The sequence below is a fragment of the Lepisma saccharinum genome, chromosome 9 (assembly GCF_977018435.1).
Source record: "Lepisma saccharinum chromosome 9, izLepSacc3.1, whole genome shotgun sequence".
Taxonomy (NCBI): domain Eukaryota; kingdom Metazoa; phylum Arthropoda; class Insecta; order Zygentoma; family Lepismatidae; genus Lepisma; species Lepisma saccharinum.
In genome coordinates, this window is record NC_139237.1 from 66,528,886 (window position 1) to 66,550,235 (window position 21,350).

The following is a 21,350-nucleotide window of genomic DNA, read 5'->3' on the forward strand; positions in this document are numbered from 1 at the left end:
CAGCATGAGCGCGAGCAGCTGCAGCAGCAGACGAGCGAAGGAGAACGAAGAAGTGATTGACCGAGGAAAGGTTCTAGTACTCTTTCTCATGTCAAAAACAATTTTAGTGGAAAGAAGTGCGTTTCTATCTTCTGTAAACCACAGAAAGGAAAAAAAATAATCCTAAGAGTTTCGAGTAGAGGCACTAAGGTCGGTAAGTTGAAGAAATGCGAGTGTAGTTCTACACCTATACCGGCTGTCAACTGAATGAAATACTGCATTGCAGTAGTAATCAATAAGGTTTGCGTAAGAGAATCTTGGGAAAATTGCAATAAATAATTTAGACGTGCACCTTATATGTCGTCCAGCACGAATGTATAGTGTTGTACACTTATTGCCCACACATATAGTCACTGGTACTTGTTTAAATTTCTGTCCAAGGGGGCAATGCCCTATTTTATAATGTCCAGAAATTTTAATACCGGGGTAAAATTTTCGTATCCCCAAAACGTATTTCTTCAATTTTACAGGAGAAAGTACTTACCGAAATGGGTTTATTTATACTTTAGGAAGGTCTTGGAAGTTTGTTTTCACCTCGTTGAAATTTTTTTGCCGGTAAATCATGTAATTTTCGACATTAATGTCACTCCAATGCACGAAAGCTGTTCCCTTGATGTCCGTCTACTACGTGAACCAAATACTTGCGAGCGTTTCATGACGTAACAACCGGTCAGTGTTTCCAAATACGTGGTTTTGTAACTGTGTAACAGTTCTAGAATGTAAATAAACGTGAGTTACTGTTCATCATTTCTGATTACGAACTTGCGACAACATGACGTGCACAGGATCAGTGGCGTGCTCAATGTGAGGTTGATGGGGGCTATAACCCCCCTTTCGCCCAGTATCTCTAAGGCTATTTATGAATGGTTCGTGGGCTATTTATGTATGGTTCGTGGGGCTATCCGTGAATGGTTCGTGGGGCTATCTGTGAATGGTTCATGGGGCTATCCGTGAATGGTTCGTGGGGCTATCCATGAATGGTCCGTGGGGCTATCCGTGAATGGTTTGTGGGGCTATTTATGAATGGTTCATGGGGCTATCCGTGAATGGTTCGTGGGGCTATCCGTGAATGGTTCGTGGGGCTATCCGTGAATCGTTCGTGGGGCTAGCGCCAATGGTTCGTGGGGCTATCCGAGAATGGTGTGTGGGGCTACGAATATTTTTTTCGAAACCAATTTTTAACTATTGAAACCTTTGCGTGGCCCTACTAACCTATCCACGCGCCAATGGTTCGTGGGGCTAGCGCCAATGGTTTGTAGGGCTAGGGCCAATGGTTCGTGGGGCTATATTTTTAACTATTGAAACCTTTGCGTGGCCCTACTAACCTATCCACGCGCCAATGGTTCGTGGGGCTATCTTTTTCACTATTGAAACCTTTGCGTGGCCCTACTAACCTATCCACGTGCCAATGGTTCGTGGGGCTAGCGCCAATGGTTCGTGGGGCTATCTTTTTCACTATTGAAACCTTTGCGTGGCCCTACTAACCTATCCATGCGCCATTAAGTGAGAGTATGAGAAGTGTACCTGTTTCACAATCAGTTGCTTTGTTTTATTTCAATCACTTATCGCACAACACTCTTGCTACCTTGCGTTCTGACGTCAGCAGACTGAAGTTTATTTTTAGGCTAAAGGCCTATGTTGTTATCCATATCATTAAAATTTCAGTAACCACCAAACGTCTCTAATTCCCTTATTTTCGTATTTTCCACATTCGTACTTACGTATTCTCCATACTAGTACCTAGATATTTTGCTATGAAGAAGGTCGCAACACTGCATAACCACTGATCATGGACTACGCTAGTCAAGATTTCTCCGCCATATCGCGTGTAACGCAAGCAAAAGCGAAGAAAATAAAAATACTCCATATTTCGAAAATTGAGATTATTTGCCTGCAAAAAACGAAACGCGAAATAGAAGAATCCTTACGAATGCAGAATATGTAAGTATCAATGTGAAAAATACGAAAATAAGGGAATTAGAGACGTTTGGTGGTTACCGAAATTTTAATGAATATTCATAGAAGCGGAACAATTAATGGTTTGGTTTGAATTTTACAGTGGAATAGAATTTGGTTTATTTTTAGCAGTTTATTGGGTAACACTTTGAACTAGTCAAAACGGATTTCTTCATTTTTACACAAGAAACTACTTACTACACTTTCTGTAGCATTGTTGAAGTTCCCAAATGTATTTTCTATCATCGTTTCATCTTTTTTTAGCAATAATTCATGTTTATATGTATAAAAATAATAATAATAATAATAATTTTTATTGTAGAAACATGTGAGAACATCACATGTATTACAATCGTCAGAAATGTACATATAAAGTATCTATAGATCTTACAAAAAAAACATCCAAAAAGTATTTTAGAAACGTAACACCACTTACATAAATTTAGTTGTTATCATTATTGTTTTACAATCATAACTATTTTACCTAATACAATTAATTTCAAAGAATTCTTCTACCCTATATATACAGTTATCGGTTAATATTTTTTGTACTTTTCTTTTGAATTCTAAAAAGGGCAGTTGCCTTAAAGACAGAGGGAGAGCATTGTGAAACTTAACTGACATGTAGTAGAAGGTTTTTTGTGTCTTCTTGTAATTACATCTAAACAATCCCTATTTCTGGTTTGATAGGCATGTGAACACCCTAACTCCTCATAAATGTGAATGTTCTCTTTTATATAGAGTAGGCATTGGAATACAAAGATAGCAGGAGCTGTCATAATACCTAGTCTAACAAAACTTAACTTACAGTGGCCACGGCTTGGAAGACCACACATTAATCTTACACATATTTTTTGCATTTTTAATAACCTTTTTATTGAAGGCTGATGACCCTAAAGTAAGGTACCATAGCTTAAGTGACTGTGTATCTGTGCATAATAAACAGTTTTTAGAACCTTCAAGCTTACACACAATCTTAACCTACGGATTAAATAAACCCCTTTGCTAACCCTGGATTCAACTCTACTGATATGATCCTCCCATTCCAAATGATGATCTATTAAGAATCCCAAAAAGGTGACAGAATTCTTTTCATGCCCTGTATTATGATTATTACTATAATATGTAAGTTCCAAGTTTTGGATCTTATCAGTGTTTATACAAAGCAAGTTAGCAGTACACCAGTCCTGTACAATATCGGAAGTAGATTTTAATGAGGACCTTAAAAGATTATTAGAATCGGAGTTCAAACAGATATTGATATCATCGGCAAATAGGTAACTACTGACCAAGGGTGTTGAAATGTTATATGGCAAATCATTTATGTAAATAATAAAAAGAATAGGACCCAGAATAGATCCTTGAGGTACTCCATGTTTAACAGGTAACAAGTTTGACTCCGTTTCTTCAAAAACTACTCTCTGAGATCTCCCACTTAAATATGATTGCAAAAGTGACAGCGCTCCATCCTCAAAACCATAAAATCTTGACTTTTTTAGCAGAAGAGAGTGAGATACAGTATCGAATGCTTTGGACAAATCATATAGTTTCACATTAACAACTTCCTTACTGTCTAACCCTAATATACAATTTTTCAAGAATGAGACAGCAGCCTTAACAGTCCCTAGCCCAGTTCTATAGCCAAATTGAGAGTTACTAAATAACTTATTTTGTTCAAAATAATCAACAATCTGATTATTTAGGACAATCTCAAAAACTTTTGATATGACTGGAACCAACGAAATAGGTCTGTAACTATCAGGAAAAGACTTATTACCCTTTTTAAATATGGGTATCACTTTTACAAGCTTGAAATCTTCAGGGAAAACACACCCAATAATACATGAATTTATAATGTGAGTTAAAGGTTCCTTTATAAAATTTACTCCATATTTCAATATGATAGAGCTTAAGTTATAAATATCCTCACATCTACTACTACTCATTTTAATGATTGCTCTTTCAATGTCTTTTACTTCAACAAGATGAAAATTAAAAGTAGTTGTAGGTTTTAATAATCCATTTAAATAAGAACTTGAATCATTTTTACTTGGGCAAGATGAAACTTTGTTCAGGATTTCTTCAACTTTATTAATAAAAAAATTGTTGAGTTCAGACGCGCTAAGTTGGTTATTAAAATCTTTTCTGGTCTCATGTATGGAATTACTCTCTTTTTGTACAATATCCCACATTGCTTTTGACTTATTACTAGAGTTGTTTATAAAATTATCATTAACCTTAATGCTAGTTTCCCTAACTAATCTATATAATTTCTTCTTACTATTTATATACAGATTCTTCATGCCATTTGAACCAGTACTAATATAATAGTCATAAAAACGTTCACATTCTCCTTTGAGTTTGTCAATTTCTTTACTTCTAACCCTTATAGGTTTATGTTTAGTAAGTTTGCCTACAACATACTTTAGAGGAAATGCCCTTTCAGCCGAATTAGACATTTCAGACATTAGAAATTTTACTTTGCCATTTATATTATTTACAGAACGATACATAATTTTCCAGTTAACAAGTGATAGTTCATCGTGAAATTTTAAAATATTTTCCTCTTTCATTAGTCCCACCCTTAACTTGCAGTTTTTGGTATCAATTTTAGATGAGACTTTAGGAAAATTAACCTGAGACTTAAGTAAAACTGCCCAATGATCAGATACAACAGTTTTAACAATTGAGCTTTTAATTAACCCATCCATAACAGTAACTATGTTATCAAGGCAACTTCCACCTCCGAGTTTGGGCCTAGTAATCTCAGTTGTAGTTATAGCTAAGTTGAACGAGGAAAATAGATTATTTAACATAACACCTTCTAGATTCTTTACTAACCGAAAGTCAATATTGAAATCTCCACATAAAATAATCTTAGCATTAAATATACACACATGTTCTAAGAGGTTGTGCATTCTATCAATAAATAATTTAAAATCTTTACACTCAACATTCGGCCTATATACTGCAACTAAGATAGTGTTTATTTCTACGAGAAAAGATGCCGTAACCTCAAATACCATTTCAATAGACATGCTGTTTACACTGTGGACAGGCCTGTGAGAAAAGGTTTTCTTGATGAAAATAGCACATCTTCCATGTTTTCTAGTGGGTCTACAATAACTACTATTCAAGTTGTAGCCCTTAAAACCGTAAAGATCAATTTCGCTGGGACGTAGCCAGTGCTCAATTATACATAAGAAATCGGCATTCAATGTAGAGGCATAGTCTTCAACAATGGTATATTTATTTGAGAAGCCTTGGATATTCCAAAGAAGAGTTACAATTTCATTAGGCTTATATTGATTATTAAAGCTACTACTAACAACTTCCGCAAGCTTGACTTTTGTATTTATTGGATGATCTTCAAGCATATTAGACATAGGCCTATTATTAAAACTACTAAGACTATTAATAACTTCTACCGGCCTGACTTCTGATTTACTTTGATGATCTTTCGGAGTATTAGGCATAGGCCTACCTAATGATCTAAAAAAGTATCACTATTGAAACTTAGAGGGATAGGCTCAGAAGGAGCACACTTATTTGCTAATTCCAATATCTTATCACTAACAAATTTTTTACCTAACCTATTAAGATGCAGACCATGTGCAGTATGAAACCTATTTCCTAGATTACTTATGTCTATGTAAAGAACATTTCTAAAACGGTTACATATCTTGTACATTTCACTATTTGCTTTGTCTACTTCTCTATTGATGATGGACCACTGCGGCAGATCATGTCGTCGGGGCACGGAGAAGACACACACTTGCCTGGCACTTCGAAGTTCCTGAAGTTTACTTCTTAGGGAAAACAGAAGATCCTTGGTTTCATTTCTGGCAACATTGTTTGTTCCTGCTAACAGAACTGGAATGTCAACTGAGCTGTTTACTAATGCCTCGGCTGTAGCATCACAGAATTTTGCCCCGGGCTTTACAATACTTGTAATTTTATGATTACTATCTCTTAAGATATTGGAATAAACACCTCTTCCCTGACTATCAGAATATATGCAAATGTTCATAGGCCTAGTTTTGTTCTTAGTCTGTACTCCGTATTTTTCACTCAGAGATTGTTGTTCACTTTTTTCTTCTTCCTCTATATCAGTGGGCAAACCTGATAGAGGCTCAAATGTATTTTTTAGAACCGGAAACGTCCTATTGTTAAAAATAATTTGATTGTTCTTTCTGGCTTTATAGCGGACAGTTTCCCATTGTCTTGGACTTACTTGCTTTGGAGTGGTCAGCTTACCTTCATTTTCCGCTTGAAAAGTAGTGTTCTTCCTTAACTCTTCATTTTCAATCTTCAGAACTCGTAAGTCATTTTCCAATATTTCAATAATCTTCATTAGAGATGCTTCATTATTTTTACTAGCGTAATCGGTCGCCATCTTGCCGGTTTGGGCGTCTGTGTAGCAACGCGGACAATTCCACTCCACATTTTCATCTGGTAAATCATTCTCGTCCACTCCGACACATCGAAAATGGTTCCATTTATCACAGTTATCACAAATTATACCATTCCTCACTGTTTTACAACACTTGGCACACCTAATATCTGAAATAATTCTACTTTTAGCGGGAGCTGAACTAGACACAACTACATCGGTCGGCGCCATAGAAGCAGAATTGCCGTCCCTTCCATTTACTTCCTCTACAAGAACCGGAGGTTCCGTGCGTTTGCTGACGTAACCCCCTGTCACGGTTTCCAACCACCCTGTGTTTTTTCAAGATGATGACATGACCCCAAATTTTAGCTATGCTTGCCTAACCTAACCTTACCTTACCGTGATTGGTTCGTGTGGTTATCTGTCAATGGTTATATGACCCCAAATTTTAGGTATTAGCATAATTTCAAACACGGGAAAAAATAGAAAATTAATAACACTGAAGTAGGTATTTTTTTGGTTTAGAAGGTTAAAAACACTGCATACCCACTCCAAATCGACATAACACGTGCACGACGTGCGATGATCTGGAACGCTCGTGCCATATTGTGTCTCACGGGAGAGAAAAAAAGGAACAACAATAATTACTCGTAATATGAAAAATTCAAATTATTTTCGTGAGAAATTCATAATTACACCTTATAGAATGTTCCGCAATGCAGAATAAGTAAGTAGCAATGATAAAAAGGATGAAATAAATGAGTTATAGGTGTTTTGACTAGATCAAAGTAGTAATGTTTGTTGTTATTGTTGTATAATAACTATTATTATTATTCTATATAATATTTTTGGCTTCACACCCCCCTACAAAAATTTCAGTAAAAATCTGATATTGCCTGGACACTTATAACTTCTTCGTTTTGTCAATTTTTGACATTTGTACTTACCTATCTGCTTCGCGGAACATTCTTTAAGGTGTATTCACATTTTTCGTCCCGGAATCGGTGGGAAATTTAAACTAAAAAAATATTTTTGTTTGAAATTTTTGAGTCCAAATTTCCCACCGATTCCGGGCTCCGTCCCTGAGATAATTGACCTACCACCCCCAACCTCTAACACGGCCCCGCCTCCGCTCCAGCTCCCCGGCTTTATCTATAGAGTCCCTGTTAAAGCCATGTTAGAAATTGGTCGGAGTCACATACCCCCAAATGAGCCCCAAACTTTTAAATTTGAAGAAATCTGTTACATCACACAAAACACCTTCCAGATGTGAGACAATGCTGCAGGAACTTATTACTTATTAAGTAGTTTCTTCTGTAAAAATGAAGAAATCTGTCGAGGAAATTCAGATTAGTACCAAAATTTCTGATGATGTTCATGCTACATGTTCACAGCAATATCTGCATTGTTGGAAAGCCATAGAGTGGGCAATGTATAGTGTTTGTGTTTCAGTTCCATGTTCCAGCTAGAAGTTATGTAAATAATTTTTCATTTTCTTATTGCAGACAAATGCTTACAAGATGCAGCCAAAGGTAGAAGTATGCTCTCAAGATAACCATGTCATTACTATTTCTAATGTGGAAAATGGAGAAGTTGTGTGCTACTCTCTCGTTTTAATCAAAGGAGTCATAACAACTCAGAACTTAGACACATGCAAACTAGCGATAAGTTTCTCAAATCTCAAGTTATCCTATTCTGACATAAACAATGCAGAACATGTTAGTGAGTGGCCTGTTGTAGATATGCATTTCAAGTGCATAGTGGAACTTCATCACGGAACTAATCAGCTAGCTTTGGAGTATTGCGGTTCACGTTCGGACATCAGTATTAATTACAGGCCGAGAAATTCATCTTACTGTGTCACGCCCTTGTACATAATATGCGACGGACACGATGGGTGCTTCCAGGCACCACAAGGAGAAGATAATTCCATTCACAGTGCATGCGAGAAGATAGCACTAGGTGCAAAACTGGTTCAGTGTTTAGTAGCTGAAAAGTTGCATGAGCGTGGACTAGGTCGAAAATCCTTTCAGCTGGATGCTGATCTTAACCCCACCGAGGAACCATGCAAAGTTTTTTACAGTAAATTACCTGTTGAGAGAGCCTACGGGATGAACTCTGGTGATTTATGGGAGCATTTTGGACGCGAGTTGATGAGTTCACCACTTGGTGCCAGTGATCGTAAATTCCTTGCCTTTCTCTCGTGCACAAAGTACACATCATCTAGTGCACAGAGGCCTAAGTCCCATGATGAAATTTTGACCAATACCCAGGCTCATGTTGCTTTAGGGGGTGGAGGCCTTGCCATATTTGGGTCAGCGTGCCTTCATACATGGCCGAAGAGTGTAGATGAAATCATACCAAGATTTTTGGACACAACTAAAATTGACCATCAGAAGCTTATGGATGATAGTTGTTTCAGGTATGTAACTTATCCTTTTTGTGTACTAAATTTAAAGATTTAAATTGATTATAGTGGTTTTATTAGATAAATTGATCTGATTTTTATTTCTTTTTATTCTCTCTTTATTGCGTAATTTGAATTTCCACTGTTGCTGCAGACTTTCCATGCAGAAATTATATCATACCTCACATATTTGTGTATCAAGTTTAATGGAAGCATATAGAACAGGACTTGAACCTGGGTCTCTGTCATACCGCACCATTGCTCTATCATCTGATCTATGGAACCTTCCCTGACTTTGCCCATGCAGGTAAAATATCAAAAGTGAAAAATAGGTGAAGCTAGGGGTGGCTCTGTAGCTCAGTTTGTAGAACAATGGCACAGTATGCCAGCAACCCAGGTTCGAATCCTTGGTGGAGCCTGAAGTTGCTACATAATGAAATTTCAACTTGGAAATAAAGCTTCCTTCTCAAAACAGGATTATATGCATCAATACAAAAACTCATATTGTAGCAAATATAGGTAACCCACATATGCATGCGTGAACACCCACCCACACTCTTCTTCTCTGATGATTCTGGTAAGGGTTGATCGATCATTGAGTAAACAGAAACCATTCTTTTCAAACTTGGTATTTTTGTCTACAAAATTTGCATGGCATGCAAGTTATCTGTTATCATTTTTCCACATGATAATATTTTGTTATTGCTTTTCATACAGAGTAATATTTGTAACTTTTTTGTGCTTTTGAAACTTAACTTTTTGCATATTTCCAGGGGAACATTTGGAGGTTGTTTTGCAACTACGCTTGGTGCTACATGCCATGAATTAGGTCATACATTTGACCTTGGCCACACTCAAGATGGAATAATGAGCAGGGGCTTCGATAACGTCGACCTAGTGTTCACGTTGTCATCGGTGCAAGACAAGAATAAGAACTTGATGTCACGTGGTTCAAGGGTAGAACCGCAACACTCGACAGTTTGCTTCACTGTTGATCTCAATGTAACCTACACCATGTCGTCACCCATTTCTCGTCGCCGCAATCGTTCCGGGAGGAGTTCTTCTGGAGATTCCAGGGAAGAACTACAGAATGCATCACCAAAATCTTCTGCAAAAAGAATGGGAAATGGAAGAGATTCACCAAGTAATACAAGACACGAAAACAGAAAATCTGTGGCTAAAGATAATGGAGCTGATGATTTGACGTTCTGGTCCACAAATTGTGCTGCTATTCTTTACTATCACAAGTAAGTTTCCTTTCTAGGTTCTTTTATTTACCTATTAAGTATTGCCATGCATGAACCACTGCTGTAAGATCGTTCTCCAAAACTGCAGATGCTATTTCAGTTCTGTATTTTTTGTTCATTTATACACACATGAAGGTATGCCGTACTAACATTACAATGCAATATGAGTATTGGATGTTTCCCAACAGCTGGTTTAATATATTAGTCTACATAAATTTTAAAACCTGGGCTTTTCAAATGGATGGAAATGTTTTTGAAATGTCAAAGAATGAGACCTATTCACCGTAGAGTTGAATTTTGTAATTAGAAAAAGAAAAGGAAAATTTACTAAAAAAATCTCCTTTTGGGGTGGACTACATATTAAAATGAACTGAATAGAAAAATTCACAAATGTAGCACAGCTACAATAATGCTAACTGTACTATAGTTTGTGTTAAAAATATTATTATGTATAAATGTATTATGTAATATAAAAAAATAGCATTGCAAACTATTCTGAAGTAGATTTCCATTTGCTGCATTATACGTTCCTTAGCCCCTGTAAAATCGACAACAAACCCGGTTTTTGGTACTGTTCTAGTGTTCGTCACTTGTACACTGAATGAATATTAATAAGAAAAGTTTTGAATAGATTGGTGTTAAATTCATAGCAATTTCACAATGATAAACTAGTAAGGAACTGGCAATATTGACCCCTGCTGTGGACCACGTGGCTGAGAGAAGAAGACGTCTTTTGAGTGACCAGGTCATGATTTCGGCTCTCCGTGATTTTTTCTATAGTGAAACATTAAACAAGTAAGTATTTATTTATAAGCATGAGAGTGTTACGTATAAATATACAATCATTATTTATACATTAACTTCATCTGGAAAGTTGAAATACAGTGTCAGATTAAAATTTGGTAGCTTTGACTTGCAGCGTTGGCCACGAAGGCGGGTGTCGACTATTGGAGCATGCAAAAAATTTAGCGTGCACCAATGCTCGTCACTGGTGAAAAATGGCTAACGTATTTTTCTAGCCCAAAGGAAGCTAATGTTCTTATAACGCAGTGCTGAATCTACCATACAAATTTCATTGCAATAGTGCTATTCCGACCAGTAGTCGTCATGGGTGACTAGCACTGGTACATCATAATGACGAGTATTGGTTCATGTGAAAAATTACAGATTCATAACATCATTGGCCTTCTCTTGCATTCTTCCATGTACGTTTCTGTGATATCTTCAAATGCAGTAATCTGAGAAGGGTAAACGAAATATTGATATTGGAAAATCAAATTAATTGTCACTACATTAATAAATTGCTTGGTGTGACTACTATATTACTGCCTTAAAGACATTCTTCATCAATACAAATAGAACAACTTTAATTTACAATGAGAACTCAGCTCAGTCCACAGAAAAGAAGCTTGTGGAAGCCTCTGAAACAGACAAAAGTTCTCCGCAGCAGCACACTCAGCCAACATGTGAAGACTTAAGTCCTGGAAACAAAGCTTCACCAAATGAAACAGAACAAATTCCTACTAGCTCTACTATAAGTCAATTTCGTGATTTTTCAGAAAACGGTGCCGAAAGAATAGAGTCTGCTGAGTGTTCCCTCCCCTTTCAAGCATGCTTTGTTTTGGCCAGGCCCACGTCCAGCGAAGATTAGCAAAACGGTACCAAAGGAAAGAGTACCTTCAGTGGCCAGCTCAAAGGACTGGCAAGAACATTTTTCATGTAAAGACCAGCGCAAGTTGGCACTACAAGAGAAGAAAGGGCAGCCTTGAGAATGAAGAAAAAAGCAGAGAAGGAAAAGTCCGCTGGTATATGCTCGAAGAAAACAAGAATATTGTCTAAAAGCTAGTCATCAACAGATGAAGATGATGTCTTCATAGGAGCTGTTTCTTCCGACCTTGAATTAAGTGACTTAAGTGATCAAAATTATGTCGAACTTGAAGAAGTTATTGAAGATAATTGTAAGCCTGGTTCCTTTGCTCTTGTAGAAATCACTGGAGGGAAAATAAATGCAGCAACATGTAGATATACTCGTATTTGCACGATTCGAAGTGTAGAGGGAAATAATGTGCGTGTTTTAAAAATGAAATTGTGTGATGGGACTAAGAAAATTTTCGCTCCTGTTGGTGATAAAGTGTTTTATGTGAATATGTCACAAATCAAGGGAATTTTACCAAGCCCGAAAATAAAAGGGGACAGTGTTGATCGGTATGTTTACAGTAATTGAGTAGTAAATTGAGATGCATGAGCTAAACAGAAGTTTGAGTTACTTGCATTACTATTTACATTTATCATTTTCACATGTATAATCATTTTCAATAAGGAAACAGACTTCTAGAAACATTAGCAGGTGATAAAGAGCTTAATGAGTCTTGTGTCTCTAGATTAGAAAGTCAGATGGCATTTTACATATAATGAATGACATCAATATTAACATTTTAATAAATATTTGATTATTTGTCATTGTTAGAAAATTGGTATGTTAAGTAAGGACACGTAAAAAGATTATTGCTATTGTTATTAAGTGTTCACTTGTAGAATGTACATGATTAGATTTGTGTCAAACCCACTACATTTTATACAGTAAATGTATAAGCCTAATTGCAGAAAATTTCTAAAAATACGCAAAATAATAGTTGTACAACATAAAAGATTCTCAATAAAATTAAATCTTTAAAGCTAAGGTAATGAGTTATATGTTTTTATGAAGAAATATTCCAGCGGTTACAGTGACGACTATAGGTACATTCAAGTGACAACTTTAAGGACACGTCAAAATTTCGGTGACGCCTTATGGGGCAAAATAAGGGTTGTTCTTATTTGTAATTTTTTTCATCATAATTTGAAAATTGAAACAAATTAGTGCCATCATGTTATTCCTTGAGCATTGACATTTCAATAAACAAAAAAAGAAATTTGATCTTTGCAACATGTTCAAGAACAGATTTATTTTTATGCAATATCTACCTTAACATGACGAGAACTGGTGCCTTTACCTTATTTCTAGTTTTAAAAATATTTTATTAAAATTTATCTGTAACAACCAATACCAATATTCACGTTTCTAATCAATGTGTGTAACCAGTGCAATGTTGTTGCTATTTTCTTATTATTAATACTTCTATTGTAATTTTTTTCAGGTGGTTTAATAATTCTTGCAGTACACCACAGAGCTACCACAGTATGCTGAGGTTTGATGAAAAAAAGTAAGTATTTTTCAGTTAGATAATAATCATTTTGTGTATAATTAATCGTAGCAAGCAAAGTTTATTTGAATTCTGTGTGAGGAATGAATCGCAAATCATCAGTAAGAAATGGTTCGTAACTGTTTCTCAGGAGCGTATATTTCAGGCTAGGTAGCCTATCTGCGAAGCTTGAAGGCTACAAAGTGAAATACTGAAGATAATGGCAATTCTAAAGTTGGCAACCTGAATTCTTAGGAGTTGGCAACCTGAATTCTTAGGAGTTGGCAACCTGAATTCTTAGGAGTTGGCAACCTGAATTCTTAGGAGTTGGCAACCTGAATTCTTAGGAGTTGGCAACCTGAATTTTTAGGAGTTGGCAACCTGAATTTTTAGGAGTTGGCAACCTGAATTTTTAGGAGTTGGCAACCTGAATTTTTAGGAGTTGGCAACCTGAATTCTTAGGAGTTGGCAACCTGAATTCTTAGGAGTTGGCAACCTGAATTCTTAGGAGTTGGCAACCTGAATTCTTAGGAGTTGGCAACCTGAATTTTTAGGAGTTGGCAACCTGAATTTTTAGGAGTTGGCAACCTGAATTTTTAGGAGTTGGCAACCTGAATTTTTAGGAGTTGGCAACCTGAATTTTTAGGAGTTGGCAACCTGAATTCTTAGGAGTTGGCAACCTGAATTCTTAGAACTTTGCAACCTAACTACTGTTGGGATGGCAACGTGGCTTCCTTCAAGACGTCAAGAATGAGCCTAGTCTTCTCCCTTCCTCCATAGCCTAGAAACAGGTGTCGTAGTGAGTTAGTCCGGGTGTTAAACTAAGCATACGCCACTGCTGTTTCTCCACTGCACATCTTAGATAAACAAACATCGTACATTGGTACGTACATTAAAAAGGAAGGTTGTATATATAAATGAAAAAGAAAAGAAGGGTCAGCCAGAAGGAAAGATAATATCAAAACTGAAGAAAATTCCAGGCAAAAAGAAGTGCTTGATATTCTGCGATCTGTAATGAGCATAGAATGAAAAATAATATTGTCAGACTGCAGTGTAACCAGATGAAGTGTGTAGAAGCTGGTGCTCGCCACAGTGTGTGAATACTGTATGAATGAGTCGTTGGTTGGAGTTTGAAAGAATGGTGGCGTGTGTGGGGACTGAGACAGCTAGGAAATTGACAAGGTTGAACTCTGACTTTTAAGTAATGGTGCACATGAGGTGTGAAGTCCACCTTGCACATATTCAGAATAACTGGGTTTATGGGAATAGTTTCAAAAGGTGAGCAACAATTCATTGAAACATTTGTACTGGAAAAATGACACTGTAATAACATCTTACAAGGTACCTTATGTAGCAATTGTGATTACTCTATTCATAAAATAGTAAATTTAAGCATTAATGCAATTTGATAAAATTATAGTTGTATTGTAATGGCTTAAGTTTGGCCCTTGTAGTCATATGCATCTTTACTTTTTTATAGGGATGGGCCGATATGAAATTTTGGCTGATACCCTTAAAGTACCAATACTGATAACCGATATTCTACCGATCCGATATAAAATTAGAAATGGTCCTTGAAGAACCCGAAATGTTCATTGATCTCCTTAATAAATGTGTTTTGAGGTGACTGCAGTGAAAAAGAAGTTGAATATTTAGACATTTACTTTTTTAGAAAGAAGGGCATGGAGATTATCTATAAAAATTACAACAAAATGGCAGAATTTTGCACTAAATTATAAGATATTTATCGATATATTGGATCGGTAAAATAATCGGTAATTTTACCGATACACCGATATTCCTATATCGGCCGATACCGATTAATCGGTCCCATTCCTATTTTTTTACGGTGTGATCTGTAAGTTCTTGTGAATTGCTCTCATTGTTAACCCATCCGGACATTTGTTTCAGTTCATCTTTGATATTTGGTCAAAAATGTTATTGTTGCACTGGGCAAGTTCTCATTGTAATTATTTTCCAGTCGTTTGTTGCTTCCAAACTGAAATTTCAGCCACAAAAGAATAAAATCATGCTGTATGTGCCAGAAAATACAGGGCTACTATAAATGATTAATTCGATTTCAGAGCACTGTATTTTCCAAAGTATTGCACATACAGATCTCAATCATACATGAAAATAACTGTAAACTCACCAAGTTTTCCTCGCATTCTACAAATGTTCTGTGTGTGCCCCTTTGGCCGCAAGACACACATCCGAGCGGTAGTAAAGTTCCATTCATACATTTTGTAGCAATCCCCTGTCAGTGGTCATCAGAGAAGCATTGATGTGTTTCCTGAGCTCTACCAGTGTTCTTTTCTGTACTCTCTTCTGAATGCACGCTGAACTGCAATAACAAATGAACATCTCCAGCACACAAAAACTCTTTTCTCGGTTTGTCGCCATTTTGTGCAAGCACTGCAACAATGCTGCCAACTGGTGTGTCACGATGTAAACGTGGTGAGTTTGCAGTTATTTTCACGTATCATTCATATCTGTATGTGTAATACTTTGGAAAATACAGTGTTTTGAAATCGATCAAATCATTTATAGTAGCCCTGTATTTTGCCAACTTTCTCAGTTCATTGTTCAATAATTTTAGGTAATTTAGCAAAAAGGGAACGAACTCTGTGAGCCTGTGTCTGCCATTCGGTGCAAGACTCCAAAAGAACCACGAAGACATCCATTTTGTGTAATAGGTGTGTACAAAATCCCAAGTGACCTCAGAGTTTGGGAGACAATATGCCTGACTTTATTCAGTGACTAGTTTTGAGTCCAGTAAATTTTCTTGCGCATCTGAAATGTAAGGTCTCTTTCAATGTTTCCTGGAATAGGGGTCAGTGAATGGGGTAGTTAATGGATAATTGCTACTTCGAAGCTGACGTTGAATCTTGCAGTAGTGAACTCCCCACCCAAGTAAACAAAATAGAAATTAAATGTGTTTGAATGTAATTTAATTTACACCTCTGAAAGTATAATACAGCATGTCCAGGAGAGAACTAGTAGTAAAGGGAACTATCAGAACTCTACCTGAAAATTTACATAATTCAAAGGAGAAACTCAAAAAGTTATGTTTTTATTATCAGCTCATGTAAAGGAAGCCTGTACCTAATCGACATAATCTTGTGTAAAAATATTTTGATGGGAAATGGAATATTTTCTTTCTCAGTTCTCTCGAACACCCTGTATATTCATCTTTTACTCTTAACTATAATGTTTCCTTCCGATCTTCTAAGATCGGTTCGGTTGCTGAGATATATGAATTCCAATGCCTGTCAATTCAGGTCAGGCTTGTACCTTTGCATTAGATGAGACAAGTAAGGAAATTTGTAAGGTCTGCATTCCAAACTGACGAGAAGATCCTGTGTCTGTAATATGTGTGTGTTTTTTTTTAATGAAGACTTTATAATTTTAACTTACAAGTCAACAAAAATGTCTTTGTGACTACAGAGTGTAAATACTAAGTTACTGCAGATTGGAATTGGAGAACTTTGCTTTTCATACTCATATTTTTCCAGATGTTGCATAATGTCACCTTCTGGTGTGAGAGTCGTTGAGGTTCGAGATCAAGGAGGAATGGTTCTCAAGTCATGGGAATTCATTCAAGGAGGTGGAGAGGAAGAGTTTACCATTCCAAGGGAGTGCCTCAGGGATTTGGCATGTTCAGCTGGAGTCTTCACCATCGTGGCTGAAGACACTGTGGGGAATGTTCTGAAGCAAGAGTTTCGACCTCAGATTTCAGCTCAGTAGTGTGTGTTTGTGTTATTCAATTCTGTGATAATATTTATATGGGAATGTATCCTTACATAAACTGTAACATTATTTATTTTTACTGGAGTGTGACTATGTATCTCTAGTGATATATTATGCTCTACATCCATATTTATTTCTTTTGCCTTTTTGCTTTGCTAAATTCATTCTTCTTTCATTTAATAGTGACACTTCAATAATGGATAATGTTGGTTTAATAATAATTGTTGTCCAGTACAATTATTTCCACTTAGATTTATGCATTGACTGTTGACTTTCATCTCCATACTTCACACCTCCCTTATGATGTAGCTATACTGTTGTTGCCTTCTTATCAAAGGGTCTCGTGTTCGATCCCTGATGGGGACACATTACACAGCAGTTCGGAACCTGTTATAAGGTGTAGACCCTCCTTTTGCCAAACCAGCACCACAACTTGTTGAAGTGATGTTAAAGCACCGTTTCTGTTGTGTCGTAAGAGAAATTACAGACCAAAGGGACACGTGACAGGCAATAATCTTCACATGTTACTTGGAAGCGAACCATCGGTAATCAATCCAAACCGAAGACGCTACAAGTGCCACTTGTATTTTACGTGTTGCTTGGACTGGCCGTTTTCTCGATACTGTGTATCGTGTTGTCTCAGTCCGTTGTTTGTGCATGCATGGTGAATATATTGCTTTAGATGGAAGGGGCTGGTGTCGCTTGTTGCTTTTCGGTTGGATACTTTAATACTAGAACAGGAAATATTCTTTTCTCATTACTGGTTGTATATTACCTACCAAAGAATAATTTTGCTAGGGCTGTGCATGTACTATACCAATTTCTGCTTGAATCACACAATTTCCTTGCCGAGGGAAAAGAAAAATTGAATCAGCAAGAACATATGATCATTACAATATGTTTCCATTGGTATCTGTCACTACCAGTCACTACCGCTCAGCCTTTGATGTATATATAATTTAGAAAACCACAAATGCACAGGGCCACTGTAAAATTACCCTGTAAATTTCTTTAATTGTGCTCTTATGGCAGCTTATGTAGAAAAACTGATTGCAGGGATTGCTATTTGCATTCTCATAACAATCATTGTAGAATAGTTAAATAGTGTGTTAAACATATAATTCCATTCCTGAGGTGCTATTTATTGCTTTCTGTATTCACAGAACAGATGTTTTTAAAAAGTCGTGCACAATTCCTTATCTATGATAGTGAAAATATATAAACTGTCAGGAAGATGCTATTTTCTAATTCTAGTCACTGTTTTTAGTAGAAGTTGCACTGTGAGCTATGTTTTGTACGTTATTGTTGTAAACTATAGGATAATGTAGCTGAATGATGCAATTTTTAAAGTTAGCACTGGTTTCATGCTACCACTAGCAACGCCAAGTTAACATATTTCATAGAAACACTTGTTTCAGTTGTATGTATGCACTTGTACATGTTGGAATGTTACCATTTTGAAAATACCAAGTAACGCATGGTGGTCAGGAGACAGAGCTGACTATGAAAATTGAAGATGCTACAACAGTTGGTTGCACTATAGTTAACCTTGTCATACATGGGTGGAAACATTGTAGTCCGTATGATCCCTTGTGCATTCTGATAGACTAGTGGTTAATGCTGTTACCTAATGATGAGTTCTCTGCATTCAAATTGAGTCAGTATCTCAGATCCCACCTTAAACTATAGGTCCCAATTAGCCTTTGTGTGCAAACTACTAGATAAATGTCAATTTTGGATGCTTCTAGTCAGTCGACGGTTACACAATTTATTAAGCTATCTCGCAGGATAGGAACCACACCCACAAAGCCAGTCAGACCTCCCCGGCGGCGTAATGGTAACATCCTCGCTTTGAAATCAAGGGAGGCACATTGCACAGTGGTTCGGATCCCACTTTAAACTGTAGGTCCAATCCCTATTAGCCTATCTGTGCATAAAGTGGACTTTAGAAACAATTATTCCCGTTCACAAAGCCAGTCTGAAATTCCATGGAGTTCTTTTCAAAAATGTCTCTAAAAAAAAACTCTTCCAGAACCACTTTTCTTAACACACATCGACATAGTGAGATCAGGCATGGTCTACATATTTTTGCACCATAATTTAACTAATCTTAAAATAATTATAACTCTAACGCAAGTTTAAATGCCCAACAATTGTGAAAGAAACATAGTGGGGTGAAAATCAAGGCAAGTTGTTGAAAATGATTACAGTACAATACCTTGACTTGCTTAGCACAGTGGTGGGAGACATTGGGGTGCATGGGTGTTTTTTGCCTGATAATGCAGGACAGATGTTGGAATCCAATGCCAACAACGTGCTTGCCTGACCGTATAATGTCAGCTGTTCGAAACTGAGTTTTAGAAAAAAACTTCTAAATCCCAGTGTCACAGTATATTTATGAAAAGAAAGATGCATTTTACTTTCAGTTTTCTTTGTGCATTAACACACGACTTACACACCCAGAGAAAATGCCAGTGGTTGACGCACTGTACATGTGTTACTATAGTCGTTTTCACGTTCAGAAGACACAATGGGCTCTTATGGACAATGCTTTTCTTATGGGAAAATATGAGCATGCTGTTGTGAAATTTCTCGATTTACAAATTTAGCTTACGTAAAATCGGTGCCTGCAGTTTTGCAGGAAATTTTGTAGAGAATACGATGGTGAACACAAAAAACTGGTAACTTGCTTACATATTTTTAGATAAATTAAAAACGCAAATTTTCCATGAAAACAAAATTTTTACATTGTTTTAATTCCTAACGTTGAAACATGCCGTAAAATTGAAGCATTCATTATGAAAAAAAATTGACACCGTTTTTAAATTGTCATAGGTGATGGTGGTGCTCAGAATTTATCAATATTTTAAAGCATATTCGCATTAAAAAATATTCAAATAAAGTATGTGGAGATTTTTTATATTCGTGCAGTAGAAAATGTCGTTGCTGGCCATTTTTTGTTCTGTAATTCCAAGTAAAAACTTCTAGCGACAAAGTTGTAGAGAAAATAATGAAATTATTTTCTATAACCACTCAAAGGTTCCCAGAAATATTACTTCCATGCATTTGGAGTTTCTCTTTAACCGTAACCGCGCGCGAAGTAAGGAGACGTTGTCTGGCCATCTTGAGCTGACTCACCGCAGCATTCCGGCTAATCACCACCAAGTTTTCGAGTTGTTATTTTATTTCCATTCAGTAAAAATATTAACTTCATGCAGTTTGTTATATTAGAATTGCAATTACTTAAATTTAATAATTGACAATTATTTCCAATGCTGCTGTTGTGAGCAACATTAGTACTGTCGCAAATACAAGTTGTTTTTGTTTACGTTACTGTCGACATTAATACTGAAATGAAGATCACCTTTCAGTTTCCAACATACACATAAATTCATAGACACCATATTAACCCTTGAAAGGCTTATGTAACACCTTCATTGTAAAGGAAGCTCATTTCCCGGCGACATGAGCTAGCGCTGTATTGGCAACACTGTGCGGTTTCTCCATAAGTGCCGTTGTGTCTTCTGAACGTGAAAACGACTTTAGACATTTTTGCATACTGTTGACTGCGTATATTTTGCTCAACTCGTGATCTTCCCACAAAAGGTGAAGGTTTGAGACCCAGCTTGGGGGTGTGTTCCTTTGTATGAGTCACTTCATCTGCTCATCACGTATCATCCCAAATTGTCTATACATCAACAGGGAGCAGATTTTTATGTTATAGCTGCTTAATGAGGACATGATTATGTGACCGTTACGATATAAAGGACAGTCTCTAGAAATTAGAGATGGGACTTGATTGACTGACTACATTCCACCTCAAAATAAATAATTTTAAAAAGGAGGCATGGTACTAAGAGTAGTTCTGCTGCAGAGAGAACGATAAAATATCAATTTTTACAGTAACCGATACCTAGGTTTTTATATTTTTTGTTTTGTATTTAACTTTGAATAAGATACAAATGATCAGCACTTGGTTAAATCATGTGGCTTGACATGGTAATTCAAGGTGTGTGTGTGTGTGTGTGGGGGGGGGGGGGTGAAAATGAGAGATAAACTGGTAATGGTAATTCTTTGTATAAAATCTGTAGTGCACACTACATGTAACACAGGATGTAGGAATTAGAAAGTTCACAGTTGTAGACCAAGAACATAAATATGGTGATTGTAATAAGTAATGGCCTAATTATTGTAGTGAAAAACAAATATAATCAGTGCACTGTTGTTTTCTTAACGGTGTTTCTAGGTTGCTATAATGAAGTTCTCTTTTCTTGTTCAATAAAGAAAGACTTCTTCAGAGGCAGGAAGTCAAAAATGAGCCAAGTTTATATCTGTTTGCCTTATTTAAAAAAAAAAAAAAAATACTAGTCAAATTA

The 21,350-nt window shown here is 36.5% G+C and overlaps 1 protein-coding gene across 3 annotated transcripts; it reads left to right on the plus strand.

Annotated features, from left to right (window-relative positions):
• The first annotated feature begins 4 nt into the window (after window positions 1-4).
• Window positions 5-21,007, plus strand: LOC145992094 (uncharacterized). Of its 3 annotated transcripts, none has more exons than XM_083128321.1 (5): window positions 5-193; window positions 7,894-8,810; window positions 9,569-10,042; window positions 13,180-13,245; window positions 16,740-21,007. In XM_083128321.1, the coding sequence occupies exons 2-5, from the start codon at window positions 7,909-7,911 to the stop codon at window positions 16,969-16,971; spliced, it is 1,674 nt and encodes a 557-aa protein (XP_082984447.1). In that variant the 5' UTR covers window positions 5-193; window positions 7,894-7,908; the 3' UTR covers window positions 16,972-21,007. The 3 variants fall into 3 exon arrangements, with proteins under 3 accessions (XP_082984447.1, XP_082984448.1, XP_082984449.1); XM_083128322.1 differs by lacking the exon at window positions 5-193 and adding an exon at window positions 1,926-1,980; XM_083128323.1 differs by lacking the exon at window positions 5-193 and adding an exon at window positions 2,177-2,227.
• The last annotated feature ends 343 nt before the right edge of the window (window positions 21,008-21,350 follow it).